General features: G+C 40.1%; 2 protein-coding genes and 1 long non-coding RNA gene across 4 annotated transcripts in view; 1 reads left to right on the top strand and 2 right to left on the bottom strand.

Annotated features, from left to right (window-relative positions):
* Positions 1 to 27,672, top strand: part of LOC148373834 (uncharacterized) — a 33,866-nt gene that overhangs the window by 829 nt on the left and 5,365 nt on the right. The window lies entirely within an intron of this gene.
* Positions 64 to 14,156, bottom strand: LOC148373835 (ethanolamine-phosphate cytidylyltransferase-like). The gene is made up of 12 exons (XM_088329599.1): positions 13,955 to 14,156; positions 6,201 to 6,289; positions 5,464 to 5,625; positions 5,319 to 5,385; positions 5,141 to 5,225; positions 4,437 to 4,584; positions 4,254 to 4,336; positions 3,255 to 3,332; positions 3,122 to 3,187; positions 2,976 to 3,041; positions 2,019 to 2,107; positions 64 to 912 (listed from the first exon to the last, which is right to left on the bottom strand). Exons 1-12 carry the CDS (start codon positions 14,089 to 14,091, stop codon positions 822 to 824), a joined length of 1,161 nt encoding a protein of 386 aa, XP_088185725.1. The 5' UTR covers positions 14,092 to 14,156; the 3' UTR covers positions 64 to 821.
* The window catches only part of LOC148373833 (transcription factor MafG), a 30,945-nt gene continuing 19,759 nt past the window's right edge, over positions 16,487 to 27,672 (bottom strand). The window contains exons 3-4 of one of the 2 annotated variants that reach the window (XM_088329600.1): positions 27,071 to 27,511; positions 16,487 to 16,580 (exon numbers count right to left, since the gene is read on the bottom strand). In XM_088329600.1, coding sequence (XP_088185726.1) covers positions 16,545 to 16,580; positions 27,071 to 27,511 — 477 coding nt within the window. In that variant the 3' untranslated portion in view covers positions 16,487 to 16,544. Of the gene's footprint in view, positions 16,581 to 20,026; positions 27,512 to 27,672 lie in introns of those variants that run through there. The other variant, XM_088329601.1, reaches the window with a different exon arrangement.

Raw genomic sequence — 27,672 nt, 5'->3', positions numbered from 1 at the left:
TTTTCACAATCTAACTAAAATCTAACAACACACAATTCTTCCTCCAAAAATGTGTAAACAAGATCATGTCAATATTTATCACAGTATATTGTATACCGAAATCCTGTTTGCACAATGCTAAATACACCAACGCACAGCATGGCACATTCGAGCATATACATGTACATCCCGAATCAGCACACAGGAACATTTTTGTCATATACATATAAAAGTATATACTGATTATGTTCATGCACTGGCAAGCATTATAAATACTCAGGTAAACAATTCTTGAAAGTTATGCATAATGTTATATTTTTTTATATAAACATTATTGATCTATATACCAGTAGTCTCTGTCTTTATTTTATTGATTGTTTTACTAAAAATGTTTTATCTTTAGTTAGTTGATGTTCAATAAATATTCATTAATGACAGCGAAAGTGTACTGCTTGTAGTCTTCGATTGGTCAAAAGGTAAATATATTATATAATCTTTAAAGAAATGGGTGTATAAAAATATCTAAACAAAAATGTAATGTTCACTATTATTGATAATGAAACAGAACCTCCTCTTAATTTATGACGTTTCTTTGTCAGTTTGAACCAAAAATGTTCACTTAAATTCACAAATCTCGCTCCTCTTCCCCCCAAAATCATCCATTTTCATCGTGCAAAAAAAATCAAATAAAAGGCATCCTGTATTTATTTCATTTGTCAAAAAATGTGCAACAGAAGAAATAAACCAAATATCCAGCATTCCGGTTGACACCATGGCCACCATGTTGCGCAAAGATTTATGATCGTGGGTTCAGTGTTCATCGGCAACGAACCAACATCGGATTAATGGTCCACTAGTTGGTGTCGCTGCATGGCCTGAATCATGGCAATCTCAGTCGCTTCTTTCTTCCGGTTCCTGTCTTGAAAAAGCAACCTACATCCCCAAAATGAAAAAAGTTTTCATCTTGAAAGAAATGACAATGGCAAGTTAAATGACAATTGCAAGTTTGTTCTTATGATTTGCGTCGTAGTTACTTAGTACAGACGCTCCCCTACTTACGACCATTCAACTTACGTAAAACGGTAAATACAAACATTTATTTTAGGATGTCGAATAATATCCGGACATTGCTGTAAGTTAGATTTTGAATTGTGTCCACTTTTTTCCGGTTACGTGACATTACTGTGGTGCTTCTTTCCGCCGCTACCGGCGTGCGTCAGCGCTGTGAGAGGTCACTCAGCATTCACCCCGAAGACGAAATCTTCTTCTTCCTAGTTTGCGTGTAAACATACAGTACTACGTGTACTGTATCCCTAGCGTGCTAAGAACGTTGATGTTTTTATTGTTTATTATATCGTGCTTCTACTCAAGATGGTTGGTGTAAAGTGTAAAGAAGGGGCTAGCTGTTTCTTTTGAATTTAAAGTGGATTAAGAAAGCTTGATGCGGTTGAGAAAATGGTCAGAACGCTTTTTTTCGGCCACTTTTTATCACGGAGGAGGACGTTGCCTAACTTTTGAAGCTCATGTTCCAAAAGTAAGTTAAACTTAACTTTTTATCTTTATATAGCATATTATTTCATGAAGTGTTTATTTTTTAGTACAAAACAATACAGGTTACTTATACAAGCCTTAAACATATATGAACCTTAAACATACAAAATATAGCACTGGAGCAACTTACGAACAAATTCAACTTACAGACGATCATTCGTAAGAAGGGCAGCTTCTGTAGTTACAATTCAGTGTAATTATTTTCAAAACACTTTATTTGCATAGATCAGTGTATGCTTTTGTCATAATGTTTTCTGGGTGGTGGACTCGGTGAATGGACGAAACAAGAACACCCTCCAAAGTGTTGCTTAAAAATACTAATGTTAATAAAATAGGAGGAGGATGCAGAATCCCCCTCATAGTATGCTCCAGTCATTTTAGTCCACACGGGATTGGGGTACTTTGAATGACCTCAACTCAGGAGATTACAATAAACGTGACTGTAGTCAAGGTTCCCTGTAATGTGTGAAGGCCGGCCAATAATGGACCTGTTTTCGGTTATCCTCTGCAATATGGCATCCGTGGTAAGGCTGTTTCCACTGTCGACGGTCCGCAGGATTCCTCGCTTTCTGGGCACCTAGAATTCAAAGAGTCGGTAAAGATATGTTCTGCAGGTAGAGGCTGGAATCATACTTGAAGAAAGTGTCATCACTGATGAAACATTCTAAAGCAGTGTTTCTCAACTGGTGGGTCAGGACCCAAAAGTGGGTTTAGATGTGTTTCTAGTGGGTCGAGGGTTTTTGCCTTGGCAAAATGGTGCAAAGAAGAAAGAAAAAAAATGGAGGGTGGTTATAGTTACGTACCGTAAAGGTAGATTGTGATAATGCTCGATTACTTTTTCCTATTCAGTCAAGCGGTGCCATCTCAATCATTTAATTGTGATTCTGTTCGTTTTATAGCATTTTGATGTCCATAATAATGGGTACCAAGAAATTAAGTGATAATGGGAAGTAAAGTGGAAAACAGTGACAACTGTTGAGTCGAAGAAGTAAATGATTGCGAAACACGAAAATGGTGCACGCATGTCTGGCTTTGAAGTGCTGCTAGAAGATAGAGTAAATGATTTTAAAATGTTATTTGTTTGGCTTTTTGTATTTTCATTTTTGTTATTTGAATAATGAAATAATCATCAGTTTTAAGGTACACGTGTTATTAATATTTTGGGTACAATTTCTTCTAGTATGTGGCTATTTTAGAGCAGTTTTGGGGGGAAGCTTATATGTGATGTTGCAGTAAATATGGTACTTCTGGTCGTTTTAATTTATCTGGTAATTTTGTGTTGAAAAAAAAAGGTCGAATATATTATTCTCTCTCTGCTTTAAACTGTACAATTATTTCATTCGATGAATTTGATAACTAGATTTGGCCCACAGTTTGTCATTGAGGTGGATTGGTGGGTTCTGAAGTCAGGCCAGTTGAGAACCACTGTTCTAAAGTATACATACCGCATATGGGTCTGATGGATCTTTGTTCGGATAGATTTGTGTCTTCCCGTGGCAAATGAGATCCACCTGTGAACACCGACTCTAAGTCATTTAGCACGTTTCAAGTATAGAGAACATGGCAGAATGTGTATCTCACTTGTGCTTACTTTCAAATGATCGAGCAGGTCTTTGGTCACTGTAAACGGGGCACCAATCACCACCTCAGAGACATACTGAAAGCAAAACGGGAGCATGTAACCAATGTGTTTGGGGAAAAGGTTGAGAGCGATAAGAACTTACCCGGCAAGCCAGGACACTTAGAGTTCTCTCATGGACATTCATGATTGGGTAGTTCTTCCCTTTGTAGCGGTTTACTTCCTTTGAAAAAGTTATGTTTAGCTCCAAAATGAATTTAGTAATACTAGAAAAAAAAGAGATATAATGCAGAATCTGGACTTCAATCTTATGAAAATAAACCTTATTTTGTTATGCTAATGACTGCTCACATTCTTGACATTCCAGTTTAATGAGGTCATCACCGGATATGACCCATTTTTTGAAACGGGAATGACCTTTCACATCGGAAGTGACCCAGTTTCGAATCAAAAGTGCCTTTTTAGACCGTAAGCAGCCCCATTTTAAACCGGTGTAAAAACATCCTACCTTGAGGAGAAGTCCTACCAAGCCTGATTGCGATGTTTTCTACGGAGAGTACTTAGAAATTTTGTTTTGATTTTGTCTTACTTGACACTTTCACTGCTTTAAAATATTGTTTTCTGACATAACTTATGAGCGTAGCGTGTCTTTATGTGGTGGCTTTTTAGCATGGTGTTTGTTGACTACAGTAATCACACATTGTATGTCTGCATGCCAACCCATGTTATATGTCATGAGTTAAAGTTCTGTTTGTAACAATTGTGATTTTCAGTGTTATTTAGTGCTAGTTTTACTCGATAAGAAATAAAACTGAATTCGCTGTCAGATTAGCCTATGGTAGGACGTCTCCTCAGGGTAGGACGTTTCGGCAGAACACTGGAAGTGCCCTTTCACACTGGAGTGCCTTTGTAGACCAGAGGTGTACTTTGACAGTCGTTGGAAATGTTACTTTCAGCGTGAATGGTCACTTCCGGTATAAAAAGCACTTCCAGTGTAAGATTACTTCCGGTTCAAGATGGGGTCACTTCTTGTGACGATGTCACCACACAGGATGTGGTTACATAATCATCGCTCTGGAATTTTTAAAAATGAGACAAGTCATAAGCATAATAAAAGTTAGTTTATATTATATTAAACACTTACTTGGTCAAAGTGCAGTCCCACTATGATATAGGGCCTGTCTGACATTTTATGCACTGCTCGAAGAAAGTCTACATGTCCAATGTCTTAACTGTTGTCAAGGAGATGCTACAACTGAAGATCGGGACAAATTCTATTCTGACTATAGCAGACTTTATCGAAATCTACCCCGTGACAAAAAGATACGGAAGAGGTCAAATGCCCCGGGCACGTAGATAATTGTGTCGCCAGGCTGCGGCTCCCGGCCCGAAGCAAACTGGATGATCTTCTGAGAAGTCTGGAGGAACTGTGACACTCCCGTCCAGGGACTGTGGTTCGTCTGACCATTGGAGTCCTGTAACCCCACATAGAAAGACACAACTACATCACAAATTGGCACTTTAGACCACCTCTTGAAGTTATTAAAAAAATAAAAACAGAACTTTACAATATTTAATGTCCATAAAAAAGACACTCACTCACTGTCTGCCATGAAATAGGACTACTATAACATGGGCTATTACAAGTCTTTGCAGAGGTGTCTGTGTAGGCTGGTAATCTAGAGTGTCCTGCTCAAAGCAAGATTCTAAAGTTAAATTTGCATTGTAAATTTACGATGAATAAGAATACAGGATGCCCAATTCATGGACAAATGGGAAAAATAGATGTACTCTAGCAAAACTAAGGACACAACCTCCAGACTATTAAGACAAGACTTTGAATAATGACTTGAGCATGGTAGATATTCCAGAACACTGCAATGTCTCTCTGAGGATAAGTGGTGCAGATAATGGATGGATGGATGGATGACGGGTAGATGTTTTTACCTTTGTTTTCTTTTGTTTGTGTTAAAAAACAGTCAAAATTGAGGTACAAAAAAATGTAACAATGGTTAAGAGAAAAAGACTCACCATATTGCTGTGAGGGGTTTTGCTCATGGGAAGCACCCTGGCAACCAGGTTAGTGGTTGAGACTCCCTGTGTTCTCTTGCATTCTCTAAAAGAAGCCATGTGAGCAAATGAAAATAATACACATTTATTTTGTTGGGAACCGTAGATTTTCATCATTCATAACACATAATTGTCGTACCTGTAGCGTCCAGCCTCTTTGACTTCTTTGTACGTGTCTTTCTCGTCGACTGTCAGTGTTAAGTCGTCTGTAAGGAGAGATGGCCAAATGACACTCCTGAATAGTTCCGTTTTGTTCTGAAACCTCTGATGAGACGGACTTGTACCGCCGTGAACGCAGAAGTCACAGTTGTGCTTGTCAAGGGTCGCCAGGGTGGTGATGTAGGGCGCCGCCTCCACCACCTCGTCCACCCATTTGATGGCTCGCACCATCTGGTAGCGCTCTTCTTGAGTGAAAACTGGCGGCCCCTTGTGCTTGGAGATCTCGCCTAGGTAAACAAAGCCATGACCATACAAAAATACCACAAGGTCTTTGAGATAATCAATTGTGCTGTGATTTTTAGTGAATGTTCCGACAGCCTCTTAGAAGCCTCTTGGACAAATTTTCTATGTGTCTCGTGGTTATTTTAGGGAGAATGTTGAGTTTTTAGCAATGTCAGGATTGTGGTTTATTTTCTTCAGTTGCCTTTAAACCCTTATTCAGACTGAAACATTTGCACACTAAGATTAATGTGATGTTTTGGAAGCCCTCTGTAAAGCATAGCTTTGGTTGAATGACTCAACGCCAACTACATTTTAGCTTTACTAAGGTCATTCAAGAGCATGGTGAATGGTTGCACTTGTATATCGAATTAGTTCCGATGTCGTTGCTCAATTCAGAACACAGTTACGTTCTGTTATATGAAGGATGTATATGTATATTTTTGTCATTTGTCTTGATGTAGCATGTTATACTCAAAAGGGCATAATTTTCTGAGGTAACTATTGTATTTATACCCGCTGTTTATTTCTTGTTACGTGTGGGTTGTTGGTATATAAAATTAAATTGTGGTTACAAACTTACAGTCTGTGTGCACGCCCACAATGAGATAATCTCCCATAGCTTTGGCCTGCCTCAACTGATTGGAATGGCCGTAGTGAACCATATCATAGCTGGAAAACAACAACACAGAAAAGAATGGTCAGCGGGTTTCATCATGTAGAATGTGCTTCGATACAACTGTACGGGATCACAATTTTTTTACATTTTACATAAAGTTGCCTGTAGAAAAAAAATCAAATAGAATCATCTTAATGAATTTGATAATATGTAAGCATTCCCCCCCCCCCACTGCTGGAGCTGAGTAATTTATAATATAATAAAAGTTTATTTATTTATCATTATTTATCTATTTTTTTAATCTTTTTTATTTTAAAGGGTTGTCCAAAATTTTGTCCTACAGAAAAGGACGGATGCCATGTTATTTAACATTTACTCAAGTCAAGTCAAGTCAAGTCATTTTTGTTTGTATAGCCCTAAATCACGAAGAGTCTCAAAGGGCTTCACAGATTGTTACACTATATTACACAAACTATTTTCAACCGACAAGAGGAGTAGGTTATTCGTATGCAATGGAGTAGAAGTGAGTTTTAAGTTTAGATTTAAACATTTCCACTGAGGTTGCAGATCAAATCTCAGGGGGAAGAGCATTCCACAGCACCGGTGCCCGGATGGAGAACGCTCTCGAACCAGCAGAAGACTTCTTTGCTCTCGGGATCATCAGAAGACCAGCACTCTCAGATCGTAGGCTTCGGACCGGGACATAGTGGCAGATCAGATCTAAAAGATAAGAGGGAGCAAGTCCATGTATGATTTTGTACAATACTAAGAGAACTTTGAAGTCACATCTTTGGCTAACTGGGAGCCAATGCAGGTTAGCCATAATCGGTGTTATGTGATCGTACTTTTTTGTCCTAGTTAAAAGCCTCGCTGCGGCATTTTGTACTAGCTGAAGAGACTTGATTCTGGACTTCGGGAGACCGGAGAGTAGTGCATTGCAGTAATCGAGACGGGAGGTAACAAATGCATGAATTATTGTTTCCGCATCAGACTGAGACAGTATTGAACGGATTTTAGCAATGTTGCGAAGATGGAAGAAGGCAGTTCTAGTAATTTGCTTTACATGCATCTCAAAGGATAGATCAGGGTCAAATATGACACCTAAATTTTTAACTGAGTCACTCTGTGTGATGTGACATTTGTCAATGTTCACAGCAGTTTTTGCGAATAAGTCCCGGCATTTAGAAGGACCAATGACTAACATTTCGGTCTTTTCAGAGTTAAGACGCAAGAAATTGAGTGACATCCACTCTTTTATCTCAGTGAGACAGGCCTCCAAATTTCCACAGTTTAGTGTGGAAGATTCCTCCAACGGAAGATATAGTTGAGTGTCGTCTGCGTAGCAGTGGAAGCTGATATTGTACTTGCGAATAATACCACCTAATGGAAGCATGTAAATGTTGAAAAGTAGGGGGCCGAGCACTGAACCCTGCGGAACACCGCAGGTAACATTAAAGGGCTCAGATGTCGTTTCACCATATTTAACACAGTGCGTCCTATCTGAGAGGTAAGATTTGAACCACGAGAGGACGGCTCCTGAGAGACCAATCCATTTTTCCAACCGTTCTAGTAGGATATTGTGGCGCACTGTGTCAAAAGCAGCACTAAGATCCAGCAGCAGCAAAAGTGATGAAGCGCCAGAATCCATTGACATTAGGAGATCATTTGTTACCTTGATCAGAGCTGTCTCAGTAGAGTGGTTAGCCCTGAATCCTGATTGCATGGATTCAAAAAGGTTATTCTCCGATATGAAAGCATTCAGCTGCTGTGCCACTACTCTTTCGAGTACTTTAGAGAGGAAAGGTAGGTTTGACACAGGTCTGTAATTACTTAATATTTCTGGATCAAGGTTGGGTCGTTTCAGTGTGGGTTTAATAACGGCGGACTTAAAAGCTGCTGGAACTACACCTGAGGAGAGTGATGTATTTATAATATTTAGAACTGAAGGCTCAAGGACGCTAAAAAGACTTTTAATAAGTGAACCTGGGAGAGGGTCGAACTGGCAAGTTGTCGGTTTGGCCGCATTCACCACTTGTTTGAGATCATCAAGTGACAGTTCACTAAAACCGGCCATTTTCCCAGGGCAGCCACCCTGTCGTGCATCTGTAAATTTCAGTCCTTTAATACGTGTGGTACTAACAATATCTTTTGCAATTTCTTCCTGTATGCATTGAATCTTCTTAGTGAAGAAGACCATTAAGTCCTGAGCAGAGTGTGTCAAACTGTCTGCGATAGCCTGTTGCCTTGTAAGCGATGCTACAGTGTCAAAAAGGGCTTTGGGGTTGTTCTTTTGAGACGCAATCACCTTCGAAAGGTAGGCCGATTTTGCAGAAGCAAGGGCCGCTTTATACTTTAACAAGCTGTCACACCAGGTTTGATGGAAAACCTCAAGCTTGGTAGCGCGCCATTTTCTCTCCCATTTCCTGCATTCTTTTTTAAGGGCTCTAGTTTCATCAGTAAACCAAGGTGTGCGTCTTTTAGGACGTGATTTTAGTTTTATGGGCGCTATTGAATCCAGCACACTAGTCAGGGTGGTATTGAACTCATTCATGAGTGAGTCAATCGAGCCATTGTATTTAGGAAAGGACGCAACTGCTCCAGGAAGGAGTTCAAAGAGCTCAGAAACTGTGCCAGTGCTTATATTGCGTCCGCTAAATCCCTCAGCTTTATTAAGTCTACATTTAGTTAGCACCTCAAATGTCACTAAATAATGATCAGAGATAACAGTAGTACACGGTAGAACCATAATGTTTGAGGTTAAAACTCCTCGAGTCAGAATCAAGTCTAGCGTGTTCCCATTTTTATGGGTTGGCAAGTCAACCAGTTGAGTAAAACCAAATGCATCAATTAGAGAACTAAACGCAATAGTAAGTGAACTGTGTGGGGAGTTCATATGAATGTTAAAGTCTCCCATAATTATAATTTTGTCTGCATAGGTTACTAGTTCAGACAAAAGTTCAGCAAATTCGTCTAAGAAAGTTGTGTATGGCCCAGGTGCACGATAGATAGTTATTACATCAATTGACAATTGAGGGGACCGCATCACAAGAGCCTCAAACGTTTTGTAATTATTAGAGGTACGTGTATTAAATTTGAGCGATTTTTCAGAGATTAGCGCAACACCACCACCTCTTTTCAGCGTGCGTGCTATATGACTACTCTCGTAGTCTGGGGGAGAGGCATAATTTAGCGCTAAGTGCTCATCCGGGCGTAACCACGTTTCACAAAGACCCATACAGTTAAGTTTATAATCACGAATAATGTTATCAACAAGTAAAGCTTTTGGAGCAAGCGATCTAATATTTAACAGACCAAATTTCAGCTTTGCTGAATCATTTGACTTAGCTGAACTCTTTGTAGTCTTTGTCGAGATCTTCAAAAGCTCCCGGCGTTGTGGCCGCTCGTGAGCGCTGAGTTTAAAGCGTCGGTTGTCCGGCGAGGAATGAATGGTGGAATTAGTTACATCCTCGCGTCCATCCTCGCGTCCATCTTGCTGCTTGGACTTCACACGCTTCACACATCTACCTGCACGGCAACCACGCTTCTGTGTCCTTTCTTTACGGCGCCGTCGGCGACGTTTATTAGGAGGAATAGCTGTCCACAAGGATGCCGGGTCTCTTTGAAGTTCGCTCGGTATATCATGGGCGGTATAAAAAGTGCCCGAAAAATCGAAATTTAGACGCCCACCCAACCGAATAAGTTCGTCACTACTGTAAGTGTTTTTGGCCACACATGTGTCCAAAAGTGAAAGCAAAAAAGACAAGAGAACGGCAATAAATAGAAGATTAGCTGGAGAGCTAGCCGCAAGCATGTATCCATGCGCAGCCGCCTCAAGAATAATTCAGGAATAAAACTATAACCCTGTTACGGAAATACTCCGAAATACTACAGTAATACTGCAAAACTAAATATCAATGTACTGTATATGTATTTAAGACAGGCACCTAATATTTTATTTTGCTTTATCCTAAGTGTTTCCCCCAAAAAATTGATTAAAGTAATTTTCTTAAAAACAATTATTGAAAGAAACATAACATCCATGTTTATTTATACATAACTCTGAAAAAGAAAAAATGGATAGGTCTCCAGGCCACATTTTTTTTAACCAATGTGGCCCCCGACTTCAAAAGTTTCCCCAGCCCTGTCCTTGATCAGTGTTTTGCAACTAGTGGGTAGGGACCTCATTAGGGTGGAATGGTGGGTTCTGAAATCTGACCAGGTTTGAACCACTGTCTTGGATGATGCTTCACTGACATAGGGTGGGGTTGGTGGGGGCATTATCCCCAACACCAAAACGAGCCCTCGGGCACAGCATGCTTGACAATGACGCAAGGATGTTCTGTTCATTGGGCGATATTGACTGATTGGTCGGGAAACGGGGAATAATTCGGCTAAATTCGATGGAATTCACTTAATAAATACTTTAAGAAAATAAATCTGCCCCCGTGTGAAAATGCCGGCTATCTTTGTTCATGTTCCAATTAAGAATAAAGTTTGTGTTTGGTTAATGGAGTCAGATAACTAATTCGAACGATTGGGTAAACGCTACAAATGTAATATAGATTGATTCCTAACAACCTACAAGATGGAGAAACCATAGTGCACCCAATTGGGCTGCTGTAGTGTAAAAGCTTTCGGATCTATGTCTGGATTGCGAATCCTATTGCCCCAAGACAGCTGCAAGTTCAATTGTTGATCCTCCGTTTACAGAATAATAATATGATCTTTTATAGGGGCCTTAAGCTCGAGTGTAACCGCCATTCTTCTGCGGCTGGTGGGTGAATCCGTGGCCAAGCGCTTCTTAATAGCGTCTTCGGTCAAGTCAAGCCCTTAATCAAAAGAAGTCTCAAAGGCTGTACAGACTATTATTACATCATCCCCTTATCTAAGACCTACATGAGGCCAAGGAATGAACAGACAGTTCACAGACACCATTAATACTAAATATAGGCAGTGTTCTCGTTTGCCCGCGTCCCTGCGTCCTAGACGCATCATTTTAGCTGGGGACGCATAGTGTCAAATCAAGTGTCCCCGGGACGCAACTTTTTTGACACAAAATTTTCATTATTACCCGATTACTTTTTTTTTCTAACAAAGATTTACCGCACTCCAAACCTTTCGTCAGGCAGATCCGCCATTGTTGTTTTGGTCTCGCGGTTCGAGTTTTCGTCTGCACGACGATCTCGGCAAACGAGATCTCGTTGCTTCGAGATTACGTCATTGTTGTGGTGGTTGTCGGCGAGGGAAGGTAAAGGTTAAGTATGCCTCCGAAAAAACAGTATTAAGTGAAAATCAACACAAAATTGGTAATTTCTTCAGTGTCAGTAATAAATCGAAACATAATGCAGAAAGTGATAACAACGGCAAGAATTCCGGCACGAAAAAACGGCGTAGAAATTCTTTAGAAGGTCGCGGAGGCAAGGAAAACACGTGTGTTGAAGCGAACGATTCAACGAAAGAAAATAAAACAAAAGAATACTCCTAGCAAGGAAAGGACTTTTGTGCCAAAATGGACTAAATTATATTCCTGGTTACGCTCTGAGATTGGATTGGACATTGAGAAGGCATTACAACTGTGGCGGGACAGCAAACCACAAAGAATATATGAACTGAAAAATCTGAAGTGATAACTGCTTTGTATTACCAATTAACCGTGATGATTAAAACTGAATGAAAATATATATTAATATAATTATTTCAGCAATATGATTTTGTATTTAATACAATATTGTTGTGAACTTAAAAATCTTGAAGTAATAACTGATTTGTATTACCAATAAACTGTGATGATTAAAACTGAATGAATATTTGTCGCAGATTTATAATTTCAACCCCGATAACACTAAGCATGCGAGTCCCCGGGACCCATCACTTTTCACAGGTAAAATGAACACTGTAAAGGTAATAAACGAATGTCCGGTTGTCAACTTCCTGAGGTCAACATCTTCAATAAGCTATTGGATGAAAAAATAAAAGTTTAGCTACATGTGTTCTATTCACGACGACTTCAGGCTTTCCGTAAGAAAGCGGCTATGGCATGATACCTAATTACAAACAAACAACGCCACACAAGCACAACTGTGGTGCTTTCTCCTTGGAATGCTGCTGACTGCGTCGGAGATTGCGACAATGGGGCCCGTGTTGATGCGGCACTCTTTGCCGAAGCTAGCCTACGGGTGATCCCTGTCCAGGCATCCCAAATATTCGGACACATTCCTGCAGGGGGCTGAGTGACACACGTCCAAACACACACACGCAATACCGAATTCTCGTGGGAGAAAAGTACTGCAATCAGGCCCCAGTAGTTTCAAATGCATCCTTTTTGACGCCGCTCAAGAATCGGAAAAGTGAGGAACTTTCTTACAGTATATCTCAGACATGGGACCAAGTCACACATGTGCAAGTCTCAAGTAAGTCTCAAGTCTTCACCTTCAAGTCCCAAGTAAGTCCCAAGTATTTTTTTCTTGGGCAAGTCAAGTCACAAGTCAAGTCCCGAGTCTTAGATTGCCAAGTCCAAGTCAAGTCACAAGTCATAAAAACAGCGACTCGAGTCGACTCGAGTCCAAGTCACTAAGTCTCAAGTCCCCATGTCTGGTATATCTCACCCAAGGTCACCCAAGGGCTTAATGCCCTATTCCGTCCTAATGAGCAGTGTTGGAGTTACAAACAGTGGCAAAATTTAAGCAGTTTTTAAGGACTTTCCAAAATTTTCTAGTACCACTGGTTTGAATCTTTTTATTTTTATTTTCAATCTTTAACCAGACATGTAATTTTTACATCTTGAGTAAATTGCAAATGTATTTGTTTTTGAGACAAACCTCTCTCCATTTAGGTGTTGGGTAAAATGTTGTAGCTAACATTATCAGCGAGAGTTAGGGTTTGGGGAAACGGAATATGTAACTTTCAAAATATTGTACTTTCTGCTGCCGTTTTCTGGCTGAACTCCTCATATAGTAACATACAAACCTCTTTCTGCCAACAATACAACAATTGGGCAATGCCGGGATGTTTATACATCTAACTACAAAATACAACTGAATACAGTTACAGTGGCACTGTGTCAAGCTGTCTCGAGTACAGAAACACATAACTTCTCCTTACTGATATTCGGATATTCTTACTACTGCATAAATTCGCATCTAGGCCGCAGTCACTTTTTTTCTGTACTTCTCTTTCTACCACTCTTTCTTTCGGTCTTTCTCCTGCTATTTCTTTCATCCATGCTTTCTCTCCCTCTTTCTCTCTCTTGTCTCATTCTCCCACTCTTTTTTCTCTTTCTCTTGCTCCCTTCATCTCTCTTTTTCCATCTATTTCTCTTTTTTCTTCTCTTTTTTTGCCTCTTCCTCGTCACTCTCTCTTCCTCTCTCTCTCCCCTTATCTATCTTTCTCTTCTTTCTCTTTCCACTTCTCTCTGTCTTTCTCTTCTCACTCTCCCTTTTTCTCTCATTTGCTTCTCTCTCACCCCTCTCTCTCTTCGCTTTACTCTCTCTTCGCTTTTCTCTCTCTTCTCTCTTTTTCTTTATTTGTTTTCTCTTTATCTCTCCTCTCTCTTCCCTTTATTTCTCTCGTTAAATGTATCTTCTTTATATCTCTCTCTGTCTCTGTCTCTGTCTCTCTTTAGCTTTCTCTTACGCTCTCTCTCACGGTCTTTCTTACACACACGCACGCGCGCACAATCGCGGGCACACGCGCACTTACTGCATAGGTACGGTACTCACCATCCATCGCACCAAACACGAACCCTTCGTCTCCTCTTCTCGGGGCTGGCCAACGAATTGTCCTTGGTCACCTGCAATGGGGGCAGCTTTTGATGATGGTGATGATGATGATAATGCTGGTGTCCATTTTGAATCATGCTTAAGAGCAATGCGATGTTTTCCTCTACCGAAGCCTCCAATTCTGACAGAGCGCCTGACGAGGAGTTGCACTAGTGATGTGTCGTTTAGGAACGAAACGCCTTTTAGGACCAGCTCTGTGAAGTGAACGATGGGAGCCGGTTCCCTTTTTTTATCTGGTGATTGGTCAATATGCATTCTTTTTCAGGGATACTGTGTTTTATACTTGACATTTTTCGAGCAGGTAAAACGGCTTTGTATTTTAACTTTTTTAAAATTGGTTCCTATTTTGAATTCACGTCTCATGCGTGTTTCGCGGTCAATACTCAACTTTTAAAGGTCAAAGTTTGAATGACTTAGAAGTTCACTGTAGAATGACAATATAAATGTTATTATAATTTGGCTGGAAACTATAACATATCTTTTTTTGTGTTATATTTTTTAATGTATGGGGCGGCAGTAGCTCAGGAGGTAGAGCGCTCGTCTTGGGACCAAGGGATCCCAGTTCAAATCCCGGCTCGTCCGTGTTACATGCCGAAGTGTCCTTGGGTAAGACACTGAACCCCTAATACCCCCAATAAGCAGGTTAGCGCCTTACATGGCTGCAAGGCCGCTATTGGGAAATGTGGAGCACATTGTAAATCGCTTTGGGAAGTCATTGACTTGAAAAGCGCTACATAAATGCAGATCATTTCATTTCATGTATTCTTGCCTTTCTCTTTTCTGTCTTTTTACCTCTTTTTTACTTGTTTCTTTGTTTTTCTTTTGTTTGTTTTTTCCCTTAGCTTTTTATGTTTTTTAAATTGTGTTGTCCTCTCTTTTTTCTTTTGTTATTCTTTTATTCCTTGTTTTTTTGTTTTCTCCTTTTTCCCTTTCAAGCCTTTATTTTTTTTCTAGTTTCCTATCTGCAGCACAGTTCTGAGGTCTTGCGATCGAACCTTCCCGTGTGGAGTTTCCATGTTCTCCCCGTGCTTGCGTGGGTTCCCTCCGGGCACTCCGGTTACTCCGGTTTCCTCCCACATTCCAAAAACATGCATAGCTGCTTAATTGGCCGGTTCAAATTGTCCCTAGGTGTGAATGAGCAAGTGAGTTGTCTGTTTCTGTGTGCCCTGCGACTGGCTGGCAACTGGTTCAGGGTATCCCCTGCCCACTGCCCGAAGATAGCTGGGATGGGCTCCAGCACCCCCGCGATCCTACTGAGGATAAGCGGTGGATGGATATTTTATTAACCCAAATGCACCCCCACCCCTTTTTCAGTGCATAAAATTACAAAAAGATTGATAATTGTGGTTTGCAATAATATATGGTCTGTGCAGCCCTTTGAGACTCTTTGTCATTAAGGGCTATACAAATAAACATGACTTGACTTAATGGATCAAAGCAACAAAAATAATCTGAAAGGGCTTTTAGGGACCGAAAGAGCCGGCTCTTTTAAATGAGCTGAACCGAAAGAGCTGGTTCTCTAAAAATAGTAGGAAGTCGCAGGACTACAGTGGATAATAACCAAAGCTTGACGTGAGTACTGTACCTTTGCAATTGGTTAGGGGATATTGACAGAAAATGAGGTTTGTTTTATTTTGAAATTGCAAAAACCGGAAGTACTGAGTTCTAACCATCCATCTTTATTTCGGTCAGAAAGAGCACTCGGAGTTATTGCAGAATGGTTGAGGCAAAAAATGGTGCAGCCCCCATGACGAGCTTTTTGGGCTATTTTCTGTATACCTCTAACATGTATTATAACGAAACAAACGAGAGAAAAAAAAAATAACAAAAACGGGAGGGTAGAAGTAGTAGGCACAATTATCTGCCAGTAGATGGCGACAAACAACCGTTATATCTCATCCGATTTCAGTGAAAAGTGCTGCCTAATGTTGGACTGGACCATCACTAATCCTTTTCACTCCAATCGTTTAACACAGTGATGGGCAAACTTTAAGTTACTTAAAGTCATGGGCGTAAAAGCCCGTTTTTGGTTATGCTCAAGCACCCTCAAATTCAACCCAAGCACCGCCAAAACTATAGCATTTTCAAATCTCTTTTCCTTAAGAAATGACAGAATCGGCTTAAAGGTAGAGAGTGTAATATGTTGTGCTTCCTAGTGGTAACAAAAGAAAAAAATAGTTCAGTAAAAAATACACATAATTGTAAAATCAGGCAACAATACCAATGTAGTTATTATTAAAAATCATAGGTTGAAAAATTGGTGTGTCTTTTACATAATGGAATCCCTACCTAAGGTCGCCGCCATGTTTGTCTGTCAACTTGCTGCTACACTGTGCTCTGCGGAACTGGTTTTCTTTTGCATTAGACAATTCAGTGCCATGTAGTGGTCAAATATTACACACTGGGGCTTTAAATGTGAGGAAAACACTATTTTTTAAAGTAAACAAACAAAAAGTGTGAACGATGCAGTCCATTTGACTCTTCGTAGCGCCGTCGCCATCCTCCCCGCTCCTCTTCCGCTCGACTAGTGTCAATTGCAGCATAGCGTCAGAGTCCGTGGAGGCTTCTGTGTATTACGGTAAGAGTGTGTTATACAGTGGCTATGTTGAACAATTGTTTTACCACCCAATACCTTAACTTTGTTATCATCAGCAGATACTATTCCTCATTTTAGCTGCATTGAATAAAATGTAAGTTGCTCAGGACCTTCAAAGCTCTGCTCTAAGTTAAAAAAATTAAGCTAAGAGGCCATTACTGGAAACAAATCCTATTTTTAACACATACTTCCAGAAATCTGTTGTATACATATTTTGGTATTTGTTTTTAATTATAATAGAACATCTTTATTGTCATGACATAGAGTGTCACTGAAATTGAAAGCTGCCCCATATAGTGCACATATACACATATAACTTAAAGTAACATACAATTTGAAAAGTTGCAGGCAATTTAAAAGTAGTGCAATTATCAATATATATAATTACACAATAAAGGACAGACTACAATATATAAAACTAGTACGCGATCGATGATAAATATTGTTTTTTTTACAGATCATTTACAGATTGGTTCCATCATATTGGTTTTCAAACTCTCTCAAATTAAGTAAAATAATATTTAAAGCACAAAATTTGATATTTGGGTTTGTAGGATTCCAGGAGGGGGCAATACGGCGGCGCAGTGGTTAGCGCGTGTGCAGCACAGTTCTGAGGTCATGAGAGTGAACCTCCTGTGTGGAGTTTGCAAGTTCTCCCCGTGCTTGCGTGGGTTTCCTCCGGGCACTCGGGTTTTCTCCCACATTCCAAAAACATGCATGTCAGGTGAATTGGCCGGTCCAAATTGTCCCTAGGTGTGAATGAGCGAGTGAGTTGTCTGTCTCTATGTGCCCTGCGACTGGCTGGCAACCAGTTCAGGGTGTCCCCTGCCCACTGCCCCAAGATTGCTGGGATCGGCTCCAGCACCCTTGCGACCCGACTGAGGATAAGCGGTGCAGATTATGGATGGATGGATTCCAGGATGAGCACTAAAAAATTATGAGGGGGCACCCCCAATGTGAGTTTTTTTTTTTTTTTAATCCTTTGCATATCTCCAGGCTTGGGGCCAGAGCAAGTAGGACACTGGCCTGTTTCTAGTTGAGGTTGCATTTTCTTTTTTTAATTATCATGATTCTTTTTTCTTAACTTCCTACCTACCTATCATGCCTGTCTGTCTGTCAGACTCATACAGAAAGATTGTCTATTTAACATCGTTTGGATATGGTGTTAAAATTAGCGGGATGGTGCGTCTGTTGTCAAATCACTGCCTCATCAGGGATGACAACGACCTGGCCTACAGAGAGGAGGTGGAGCAGTTGGTGGGCTGGTGCAGGGACAACAGCCTGGTCCTGAATGTTGACAAAACTAAAGAGATCATTGTCGACTTTAGGAAAAACCAGCCCAACCATGCCCCACTTTGCATCAACAACAAGGCTGTGGAGGTTGTCAGCAGTATCAGGTTCCTAGGGGTGCACATTACAAACAAACTCACCTGGTCCGTGAACACTGCATCACTGGTTAAGAGGGCACAGCAGCGCCTGTACTTCCTGCGGAGGATGAGGAGAGCCCACCTGCCCCCACCCTTCCTCATCACATTCTACAGGGGCACCATAGAGAGTATCCTGACCAGCTGTATCTCTGTGTGGTGTGGAGGCTGCAGCGCTACCGACTGGGGTAGTGTGAGGAGGGTAACGAGGACAGCAGAGAAAATAATCGGGACTACACTTCCCTCCATTCAGGACATTGGCCAGAAGCGCTGCCTATCCCATGCTAAGAACATTACCGGGGACCCCTCTCACCCCCATCATGGACTGTTCACTCTGCTAGCCTCTGGGAAGAGGTACTGCAGTGTGCGGTGCAGGACCACCAGGCTCCGCAATAGTCTAGTCCCCCTGGCCATTAGACTGTTAAATGGTCAATCTAACATATAGTTAACTTAAATCTAAACGGCTGCTAATCTGACTTTTTGCACTACTGGCAGTTTTTTATAGCTTGCCACTCCTTGCACAGTGCTCTCTGCACTATTGTAATTACAGCGTTATTGTTACAGTGTTAATGTTACTGTGTACCTGACTTGTTAGCCTGACTGCCCATTTTGCACATCTGGTCAGCTACTCTTCTTGCACTATCGGCACTATGGTAAAATACTATACGTAGCCAAAATACAATACAACTTTATTTATATCTGTACATTCAAGGAAACTGTGGGGGTCAGATGCATCGACATTTCGTTCTGTATACACGTGTACTAGAATGACAATAAAGTAGATCTGAATCTGAATCTGTCTAAGGGGGCTGTGGCATTGGCTAAGACCTGGGTTGAGACAGTATTTGTGGAGGGATTGGTTATTCTGCACTAGCCACCTTATTTTTATTAGAATCAGTGCTAGTAGCTCCTCTAGAGTATTTCTGCAGTAGTATTTATTCCGTTATGCATTGAGATTTGTTCTCAATCGTCTCTGGGCCTGCAAAACAATTCATACATCCAATATTATCAGAAAATATCAGGAATCTATCTCAGTGTATGATCTAACCAAGCAGGATGCCCCCATGCTTGTCCAAGCCCCGAGGGGATGTGCGGCCCAGCTAAATCACCAGCGCACCTGATCTAGGACAAGCACGCGTAGACATCCTTTATGACTCTTGCTTTTTTGTCACCAGAAATTTGTCCGCAGAGGTTCGCCGAAGTGGGTCGCCCGGCTGCTTTTTTTGGATCATGAGAAAAAAAAAGGATGCCACGGAAAAGGATGCCGCCATCCTAAAAATCCACCTGACCGCAATCCAAATGGGTCATTGAGCATAAACAAGACAAATAAATTGTTTTTCCCCTCAAACGTTTTATTGATCTTATAGAAAATAAAGGTAACTGTATCAACAAACATACAATATATACATCAATAACTTAACCAACTCACATTTAAATCCAGGTAACAATACATACAAGACTTATCTACAGATTGCAAAAAAATGGTACAATAATAATTTCATTTATAAATAGTGACAATTCACTTTTTCTCATACAAAGCACTTCCTCATAATACTAGAACCCATACAAAAAAACTATTTTGTTAGTATCACCCAATTCTTTTATTACGCTTCGAATCACACGATGTATAGTGTACAAACGTGACGAGAAGAGAAGGTTAAACTTTTTTTTTTTTTTTTTTGGGATTCTCTTCGGATACTGCAATTCTTAAGCTGCAAACTCAAAATGGAAGCCCACTGCACCGTATTTAAAAAATGTCAAAACAAAGAGTACAAAATATTGTGGCGGGTGTTACAGACACACTGTAGCAGCACATGGACCTCGCTTACACAAACGCACACAACACACAAATAAATTGACCCAAATACAAATTGAAAACATTGCAAATGGCCCTTTCAGACGTTTACACACATTTTAAATGCCATGATTCTCCCTCTAAGGATATTCACAGCCCCCCCCCCCCCCCCCCCCCTCCCCCGAAAAAAAAAAAAAACCTGTGTAAAGTAGTTGTGATTGAACTCATTGATATACTGGTAATTTAATCTTAAACGCTTTTTAGAATTTCAATTCAACCTCTACGTTTGTCATTACGTAGCAAGCTGAAGACCACACCATAGTCTGCATGAAATAAGGCGACTGGTCATACAATGGTGCGTTTATTTGGAGTCTGTCAGTTAGTCACAATGAGTTCCTTGCAGCGGAAAAACAAAAGATAAGTTGAGATAAATACTACTAGCACTTTCAAGCCATTAACTTATTCAATGCCAGAAGTTTTTTGCAAATGTGGGGAGCCAGCCAATTTTTTTCCATTATGACTCCGTTTTTAAGGCCTACAGAAAATTAAGTCTTTTAGCTATACAGTATAGGCTTAGGACATATAAAAAAAAGCTTGAACCCCCATCTTTGATTAGAAGCTTGTACCATTGATTAGGTAACAAAAGCCGAACATAGTTTCTTGAAAATACTTGTTTCCATGAAAACTTCAGAGTAAAACAGATGCATTTCAGGCAGAACTTTCACTTCAGTGCTTTTTTTTTCATGTATGATACCTCCAATATGTAAACAATGCTTTCCATAAACACAAGGGAACTTTCTTGGCAAAAGAATTAATTTTATAGCAAGAAAAGTGAACTGATGCATGAACTCTGCAAGTGTTTGTTTTAGCGCCCGGTAAACTTTTCTGGTTATTTCGGTCACCGTGACGCACACGTTCCCTTGGGTGACCGTGTTTCTGCAGACGTGCACAAAAATTTTCCATCCCTGACCAGAAAAGGACGATGGGACTTTGTCATCTTTTATTGAAAGGGATAAGCTCTGTTGAAGAGTTGGCTGCGTATTAGTATTTGTCCACATCTCGCGACTCTAACCACATTGCTAAACTCTGACTATTTGTCGTAAGGGGCAGCTTACACACACTCATTTGTCCGATATAGGAAGATGCTTCTTTGATGTGTGGACAAAGGCTTGATCAAAAGCCACTCCGTCTATCTAATAATGATTAATCATATTGAAATCATTCCCAGAGGCCTGATATTTACCGCCAAAACCTTTTACAATAGTTTTGTAAAATACAAGAAAAACGTATTTATACGTTTTACCACTCAGGTACAAAGCTTCTGAGAATGTATTTATGGCATTGAAGGAGTTAAGTTGGCATCCTGGTCCCCATGTTAGTAGTTTATTTATTGGCACATGCTAGTGCTGTCAAAGTTATAGCTTAAACTCAGATGAAAGGTTAAAAACAAACTCTCAAATGTTTTTACATAAAAATATGTCATTTTATAATCACATTCAAACATTTTTGTTCTTTGTTTGCCTTTATTGCTGCAGTACATTATTTTCCTCTAGCAAAACAAAAACAAAACAAACAAACAAACAAACAAAAAAACCAACTCCCATTGACGTCAAATGATCCTTTTAGTTAACCAGGTGTGAATACGTTATCTGAAGACACTACAGTACTATGACTACAAAAATGAAACCTAGGACCTTCGATGCCACATCTGAGGCCAACCACATAAATAACACAGAAAAAAAGTAAGTTATAAAGTATGTACCAAAAAAGTCAAAACAACTAAAAAAAGAGCAGCTTTAACAACACTATATGCTCACGTGACAATACTGATTGATGACTGCAATCATACCTTCTCACTGAGTTGCATAATCACACCGAATGATCAACGGCAACATAGCTACATAGTTGTTCACCTGTGCACACTCCCAACGGAGATGTCATTAGGTACACTTACAGAGGGACATACCCAAAAGATGTGGCCGTTCAACTAATGACTTTGAGGGAAGTTGGGTGATGGAGCTGGGTGCAGCAGTACCAAAGGTCATAACCATGACACAAAAAAACCCCTTTCTTCAGCCATGTATCAAAACCAATCTTATTTATGTATGCAAAATGCATTGTTTGAATATTTTGAGGGGGGAATAAAGCACTAACATATGTATAGAGATTTGGAGGTTGTGGAATGGAAAACTTCCAAAATTATTATTTTAAAAAGCAAAGGCGTGGATATGGTGTGAAACCATTAAAAAAAAACACATTTTGTAATGTTTCAAAAAAAAAAAAAAAAAAGGTTCTAAAATACAGAACACACGAGTGGGGAAGGGCTTATACAATTTAAAACTGATTATGTAGAAAGGGTCAACTGTAGAAAACAAAAATGAACACTGAGGAGGGGGCGATGACTTTCAAATAGTTGACTTTTTTTTTTTACATTTAATTTGAGGAACTTTTTAAAAGGAGTTGTTCCTTCCAATCCTTATCAAAATGGATCTTTACCCACAACTCCGCCCTCTGGGCCACATTTCAACCATCAGGAGTTGGGCTGTGCAAGTGTACCTAATTCTGTGCTCAGTGAGCATTTAACCAATATATCTATGTATAAACACACACCACTGTGTGTGTTTATTTGAGAGGGATAAAGCGAGGCATCACCTGTAATAGAAAGTTGCAGTGGCACTCTGAACGCAGTTTGAAGACACTTGACACGCACACAAAACAATGGACTTCATAAAACAATAGACTAGAGCAATAGACAGAAAACATCAACAGCGGGCTACATCCAAAACACACCCGTGTATTGTTACTGTCAGCTTCCCCACTCAAATCACGCAGACACCTCGCTTGACCAGCAAAAAACGAGGCCTGAAAATTATTACGAGGACTGATTTTAATTATATGTGGTCACGCTGCGGACTGGAGCCCTTTACAATAAGCTTATTATGAATAATAGACACAGAAAATAAGGAACTGTAGCTGCCTCATTGCTTCTCTTCACTTTTGATTTCATGATATCTGTATTCACGAAACTGTTTTGTCCTGAGCAACACAGGCAAAGTGCAAACAAACCCTCAGCCCCAAACACTAGAAACACAGAAAAATGAAATACTCAGAACAGAATGCAGACAGGCACTTGTGCATTAGAGTGGCTGCTGTTATCAGAACTGGCCACTTTCTGTCATCACATCAGCCTCTGTCATTTACGGACAGCTAACTTTTAGCAAGTGCCTTCGCATCTCTCTCTCTCACGATTTTAGGCCCACGAGGGCGTTGGAAAAAATTACTGGAAATTTCGGTTATGTTAATGTGAATATTCAGTCCAGTGATTCTCAAACTGTACTATAGAGCCTCCCTTGACAGTTATAAAATCGATTACATAATAAAATCCTATCCATGATCCGTAACGCTTAAAAAAAATAAATGCTTACAAGTGGCATGTACATTATTTGTTTGAGTTGTAATCCGTTCTATACACGACGCTAGTTAATTCTCTTACTTTTGGGGAGTATAAATGATCACAACCATTACACTGTGAATAATTAAATGGAAACTCGAGGGAAGTGGTTAAAAAAAAAGGAGTTTACCTAAAAAAAGATTTACGGAAGGAATTTTTACAAAAAATGAAATACTGCAGGTTAGAAAAGCAGAAGAACAAAGGAAAAGGTATGGCTTTTTGAAGAAAATGAAGGTTGACAGAAACAAATACTGCTATAAGGATAAAAGTAGGTTGGCATGATTGTCAAGGAAGAAAACGGATTCTGCCAAGAAATGGAAATAAGACACAGTTAGGAGAAAATGTGGATATTTTGCAACGTTTAAGAAATAACCAAGGGCCTTATTTGCTGACGACAGCCATGCATTTGGCAGCTAAGATGCTCCAGTCTGTGCTCAATAACCACTGGTACATACAGATCAATGCTATTGAAAATACAAAATTGCAAATTGTTCAACCAGTAGCTCCATAACATATTGGATTAGTATCTCGTATATATTTCCGTTCCAAGACAGATAAGTATCCCTTTGGAACCCTTGTCTATTCTATCACATATCGTTGTCCAACAGTAAATATCAATATCAAAATGTCAGGGGGAAATAATTGGACAACAGAAAAGGAAAACATCACTCAAAATTTCAGGGGTGTAAAAATGTTATACGAAAATTTTCATTTGAAAGTAAATATCACAGAAGGGGAGGAATAGAAGCAAGCGGAGGAAACCACAGATGCCACAACGACAAGCTGACCTTGTTTACACCACCTAAGTTTAGATCTATAGACAGACTGGTTTCAAAAATAGCACGCCATTGACATCTATTCAGTGAACGACACTGCCAAATACTTGTCACTTAAACACGGCACATCACGCGCTACCTCACAGTAAGCGCCTAGAGTCACTAGAAAAAGCTTTAGACTTCAATAGTAAGCCACTTTTGGTACAATTGCAAAAAGGAAATGAGCGGGTATGAGTTAGAGGGGAAACCTTGTACTTTCCCCCCTACACACTTCCACCTTGGATTTCTATAAGCAAGAGAACATAATCAAACATTCAGACAAGTGGGGGAGCCACTGGGAACCCCGTGCTATACATCATAATGTTGTGGACCTAATAGCATAATTGTCTTGGATATTTTAACAAATTACTTTGGATTTACTCGAACGTTCACAAAGACTTATGGATGACTAAATTCTGATGTACGCTTGTCCATTATAGGAGGTTTAAGCGTGGGAGCCATCCAGGTGATAAGATGCTATCCTCACCAGTTGGCCAATTGCTCTTTGCACTTGGCAATCTCTCCAACGGGATTTAGATTCCCCCCAACCAAAAGAAATTCAGATGGTACTAAGGCAACTACGCGATTAGGCTTATGATATTCAGTTAAAATGTTTTAGGGTTCCCCACCTCTGCTGTAAGTCACATTTGACAGACAAAAAACACATCACAATTATAACAGTAAAGCTTGAGATTTGTTTGTAAACCCTGTAAACAAAAGCAACCTAAACCCCACTTAAGTTTCCCGATGAGTAGAATATACAATAAAAACAATCAAAATTTGCATCTCATCTGTTTTTACTCATCCCCACGTTTGTGTTTTCAGTGCATACACAATATTGCATCTCCTGATCATATAAAAAATGACTAGTTTAGTTAAATGCAATCGCTGGTGCAATGAGCAGAAAACAATGTTCAGACTTGAGGTGCTTCAAATGATGCTTGTGTTTCTTGGATTTTCTTTTTTTAAATTGGGAAATTTACACCAGCCATCAAAGTTCAAATTAAACCCAATTTACCGTTTCCCCCTCATTTTCAGTGGTGCCTTACAATACAATATACATTTTTTCCAGGACCGTGCTTGTAACTAAAACACATATGTTAAGTCCTCGTTTGTCAATGAAATGAACTGAAGCATTAATCTATTGCATCCCAAAATAACAACCTTTTTAAAAGGGAGTAAGGGCATCAAGTGAATTCATGTGTCAAATTCAAACGCAATTCCATAGAGTAATTGATATAGATGTTCCTGTGACCATTTCTGGACCACCTGGAGGCAGTATAATGCAGGGATTCAGACAAAAAAAGTCTTTATTTATTTATTTTTTTGACGGTAAACGTCACCTTAAAGTGTTCGGTGTCAGTTGTTGACTGTACACAAACCACATTGCTGATGATATTGAATGAATTTGAAACAGTTAAGGGACCCCTCAAAACTCAAACCACTTTTTCAAGGCACCACTGTATTTTTATTCTGCTTCTAAATTATAAGTCCTGCAACAGATTGGCTTTGGCTAAATCTTTACCAACCTACAGTATATAGCAGGGGTTGAGAACCTTTTTTACCCAAAGAGCCATGAAAGCAAAATAGTTTGATTCTTTTGAGAGAGGGCCACACCATATATTTTAAAACAAAATTCAACTAAAAGCCAAACACGCTCTCGTAACAAAAGCTATTTATTCAGCGCATTTTATTTCACTGTGTGACGTTTGATGATATGATCAAATCTATTAGAAAATAATGATAATAATAATGCCGGAGCTTGTGTCCTATAGCAACAAGTACACCTCATAAAATGTGTCCCCCTCCCACGGTTACTTAAGATCGTTGAGGATCATTTAGGCCGCCGTTTTTGTCATAAATAATGGTTTCATAACAAAGTGTGACCACAGTTTTGGGTGTTCACAGTTTGTTCTATGGTTTTTCATTATAAAGTGTCTCAACAGTAAATATACATTGTTTATTGAGCTTCCATACACAGAATTCGATAGAGATGTACAGCCAAAATGGGTCTGTTGTTGTAACCTTCAGTTGAGACTTTGCCATATATATTATTAGTGGACAACATTTACCAGCATGGCATTGGCTTTGCATATAGTAAAATTTAAATGACTCAGAGAAGATTGGTTTTGGTCACATTATATCTCTGAGCCGGGTGTTTTTATGAAAAGACTCGCAAGCCAGTTCCCGACCCCTGGTATATACCTAAATTCCTCTGTTACTCTAAGTTTGTCTAGGTAAAGATTTGCTTTATGCTCACAGTGTCTGAAACAATATTTTCAAAATGAATATGCAACCAGAACCGTGTTGGGTTTTGTTGGATGCAGTGCGTTGTGTTCCAAAAAGGGGCACTTGGACATCAGCACAATTAAGTTTCCTGATCTGCACACAAATGAACAAGTGCATGCCTGTTGTCTTGTTTTGAGTCTTATTTTGTCTTGTGAGCCTCTGCTTGTGCAGCTATGAGCTGGTCGGATAGTGACAAAACCTTAACACCTTGCCAGGTTCTCATGATAAAAAAAAAAAACCTTACTTGGCATTGACCCAGTATTGTGGGGAATCCGGCACCTCCCTCAGAACGAGCACATTTCAGAAATCCGATGTGGACTGTTAAGTGTGCTATAATTATTAAACCTTGGGGTGTTTCCGCTAAAAACATGTCACAGACATGTTTTGAAGACACCTCGGAACTGTTGTAAATATAGTGAAAAAATGCATAAGTCTCCAATATCTTCGAATCAGTCAGTGCAAAACAACAATAGCATGGGTTTGAATGCTTCACGAGTAGATGTAAAGGTTTAGGATTTTTTTTTCCAAGATTGTACTGGCTAACAGATACTAATAGACAAATATAGTGATCCCTTTTTCACAAACAACAATTAGCTGCACCAGTTGTCTTAAAACAAAACTGCCACTGGAATGATTCGTTACAATGCACTGACTATTTTGGGTCTTTTTCGCTACTACGACCTCACCTCTGTTTTGGATTTGACGATGGTGATTACGCTGGTGGCCGCCACTTTACCGGGGATGAGTGGCCCGATGACAGAGGCCATGGAACCGCGGGCTGAAGTGATGGGGTTACGAGCTACAGTCCTGGCGAAGCTCTGCAGCGCCTCGTACTTTGAGCGCAGCGCATCCAGCTCAACTTTCATACTAGCGTTTTCTGTGGCCAGCTTGTCTACCTCCTGCTGCAGCTGAGCCTTCTGCTTCTCTAGCTCCTCTTTTTGCGTGACGCGTTTCACCCGGCAGCTAGCAGCATAACCCCTATTCTTGAGAGTGCGCCGCCGCTGCTTCAGCTGAAGGATCTCATCCTTGGTCAGACCACGTAAGTGCTGGTTCAACTCCCGCACAGACATGCTCACCAGCTCATCGTCAGTCAGGCTGGTGCCGTTTTCGCCTGGCTCCCGCTTCACCTGGAGCACAGGGGAATTTGTCAGTGCGATGTGTCAGGGGAGTCAGAGGAGAGTATGAAATGCTGACCTTAAAAAGACAAAACAACTCAAAACTAGGGCTGCAACAATTAGCCAACGATGTCATTTAAAATCGATACGACAGGTATTTATTTTTCCTACGG

The sequence above is a fragment of the Urocampus carinirostris genome, chromosome 1 (assembly GCF_059441175.1).
Source record: "Urocampus carinirostris isolate Australia breed hairy pipefish chromosome 1, RoL_Ucar_1.0, whole genome shotgun sequence".
Classification (NCBI taxonomy): domain Eukaryota; kingdom Metazoa; phylum Chordata; class Actinopteri; order Syngnathiformes; family Syngnathidae; genus Urocampus; species Urocampus carinirostris.
The sequence above is the reverse complement of the archived record's forward strand: the minus strand, read 5'-3'. Positions and strand labels throughout refer to the sequence as shown.

Coding starts and splice junctions, on each gene's coding strand:
- LOC148373835 (XM_088329599.1), bottom strand. CDS start 14,091: ATGATTCAAAATGGACACCAGCATTATCATCATCATCACCATCATCAA. Junction 4,585..5,140: donor AAACCCCTCACAGCAATATG/GTGAGTCTTTTT, acceptor GTGGGGTTACAG/GACTCCAATGGTCAGACGAA. Junction 3,188..3,254: donor TAAGTGTCCTGGCTTGCCGG/GTAAGTTCTTAT, acceptor TTTTGCTTTCAG/TATGTCTCTGAGGTGGTGAT.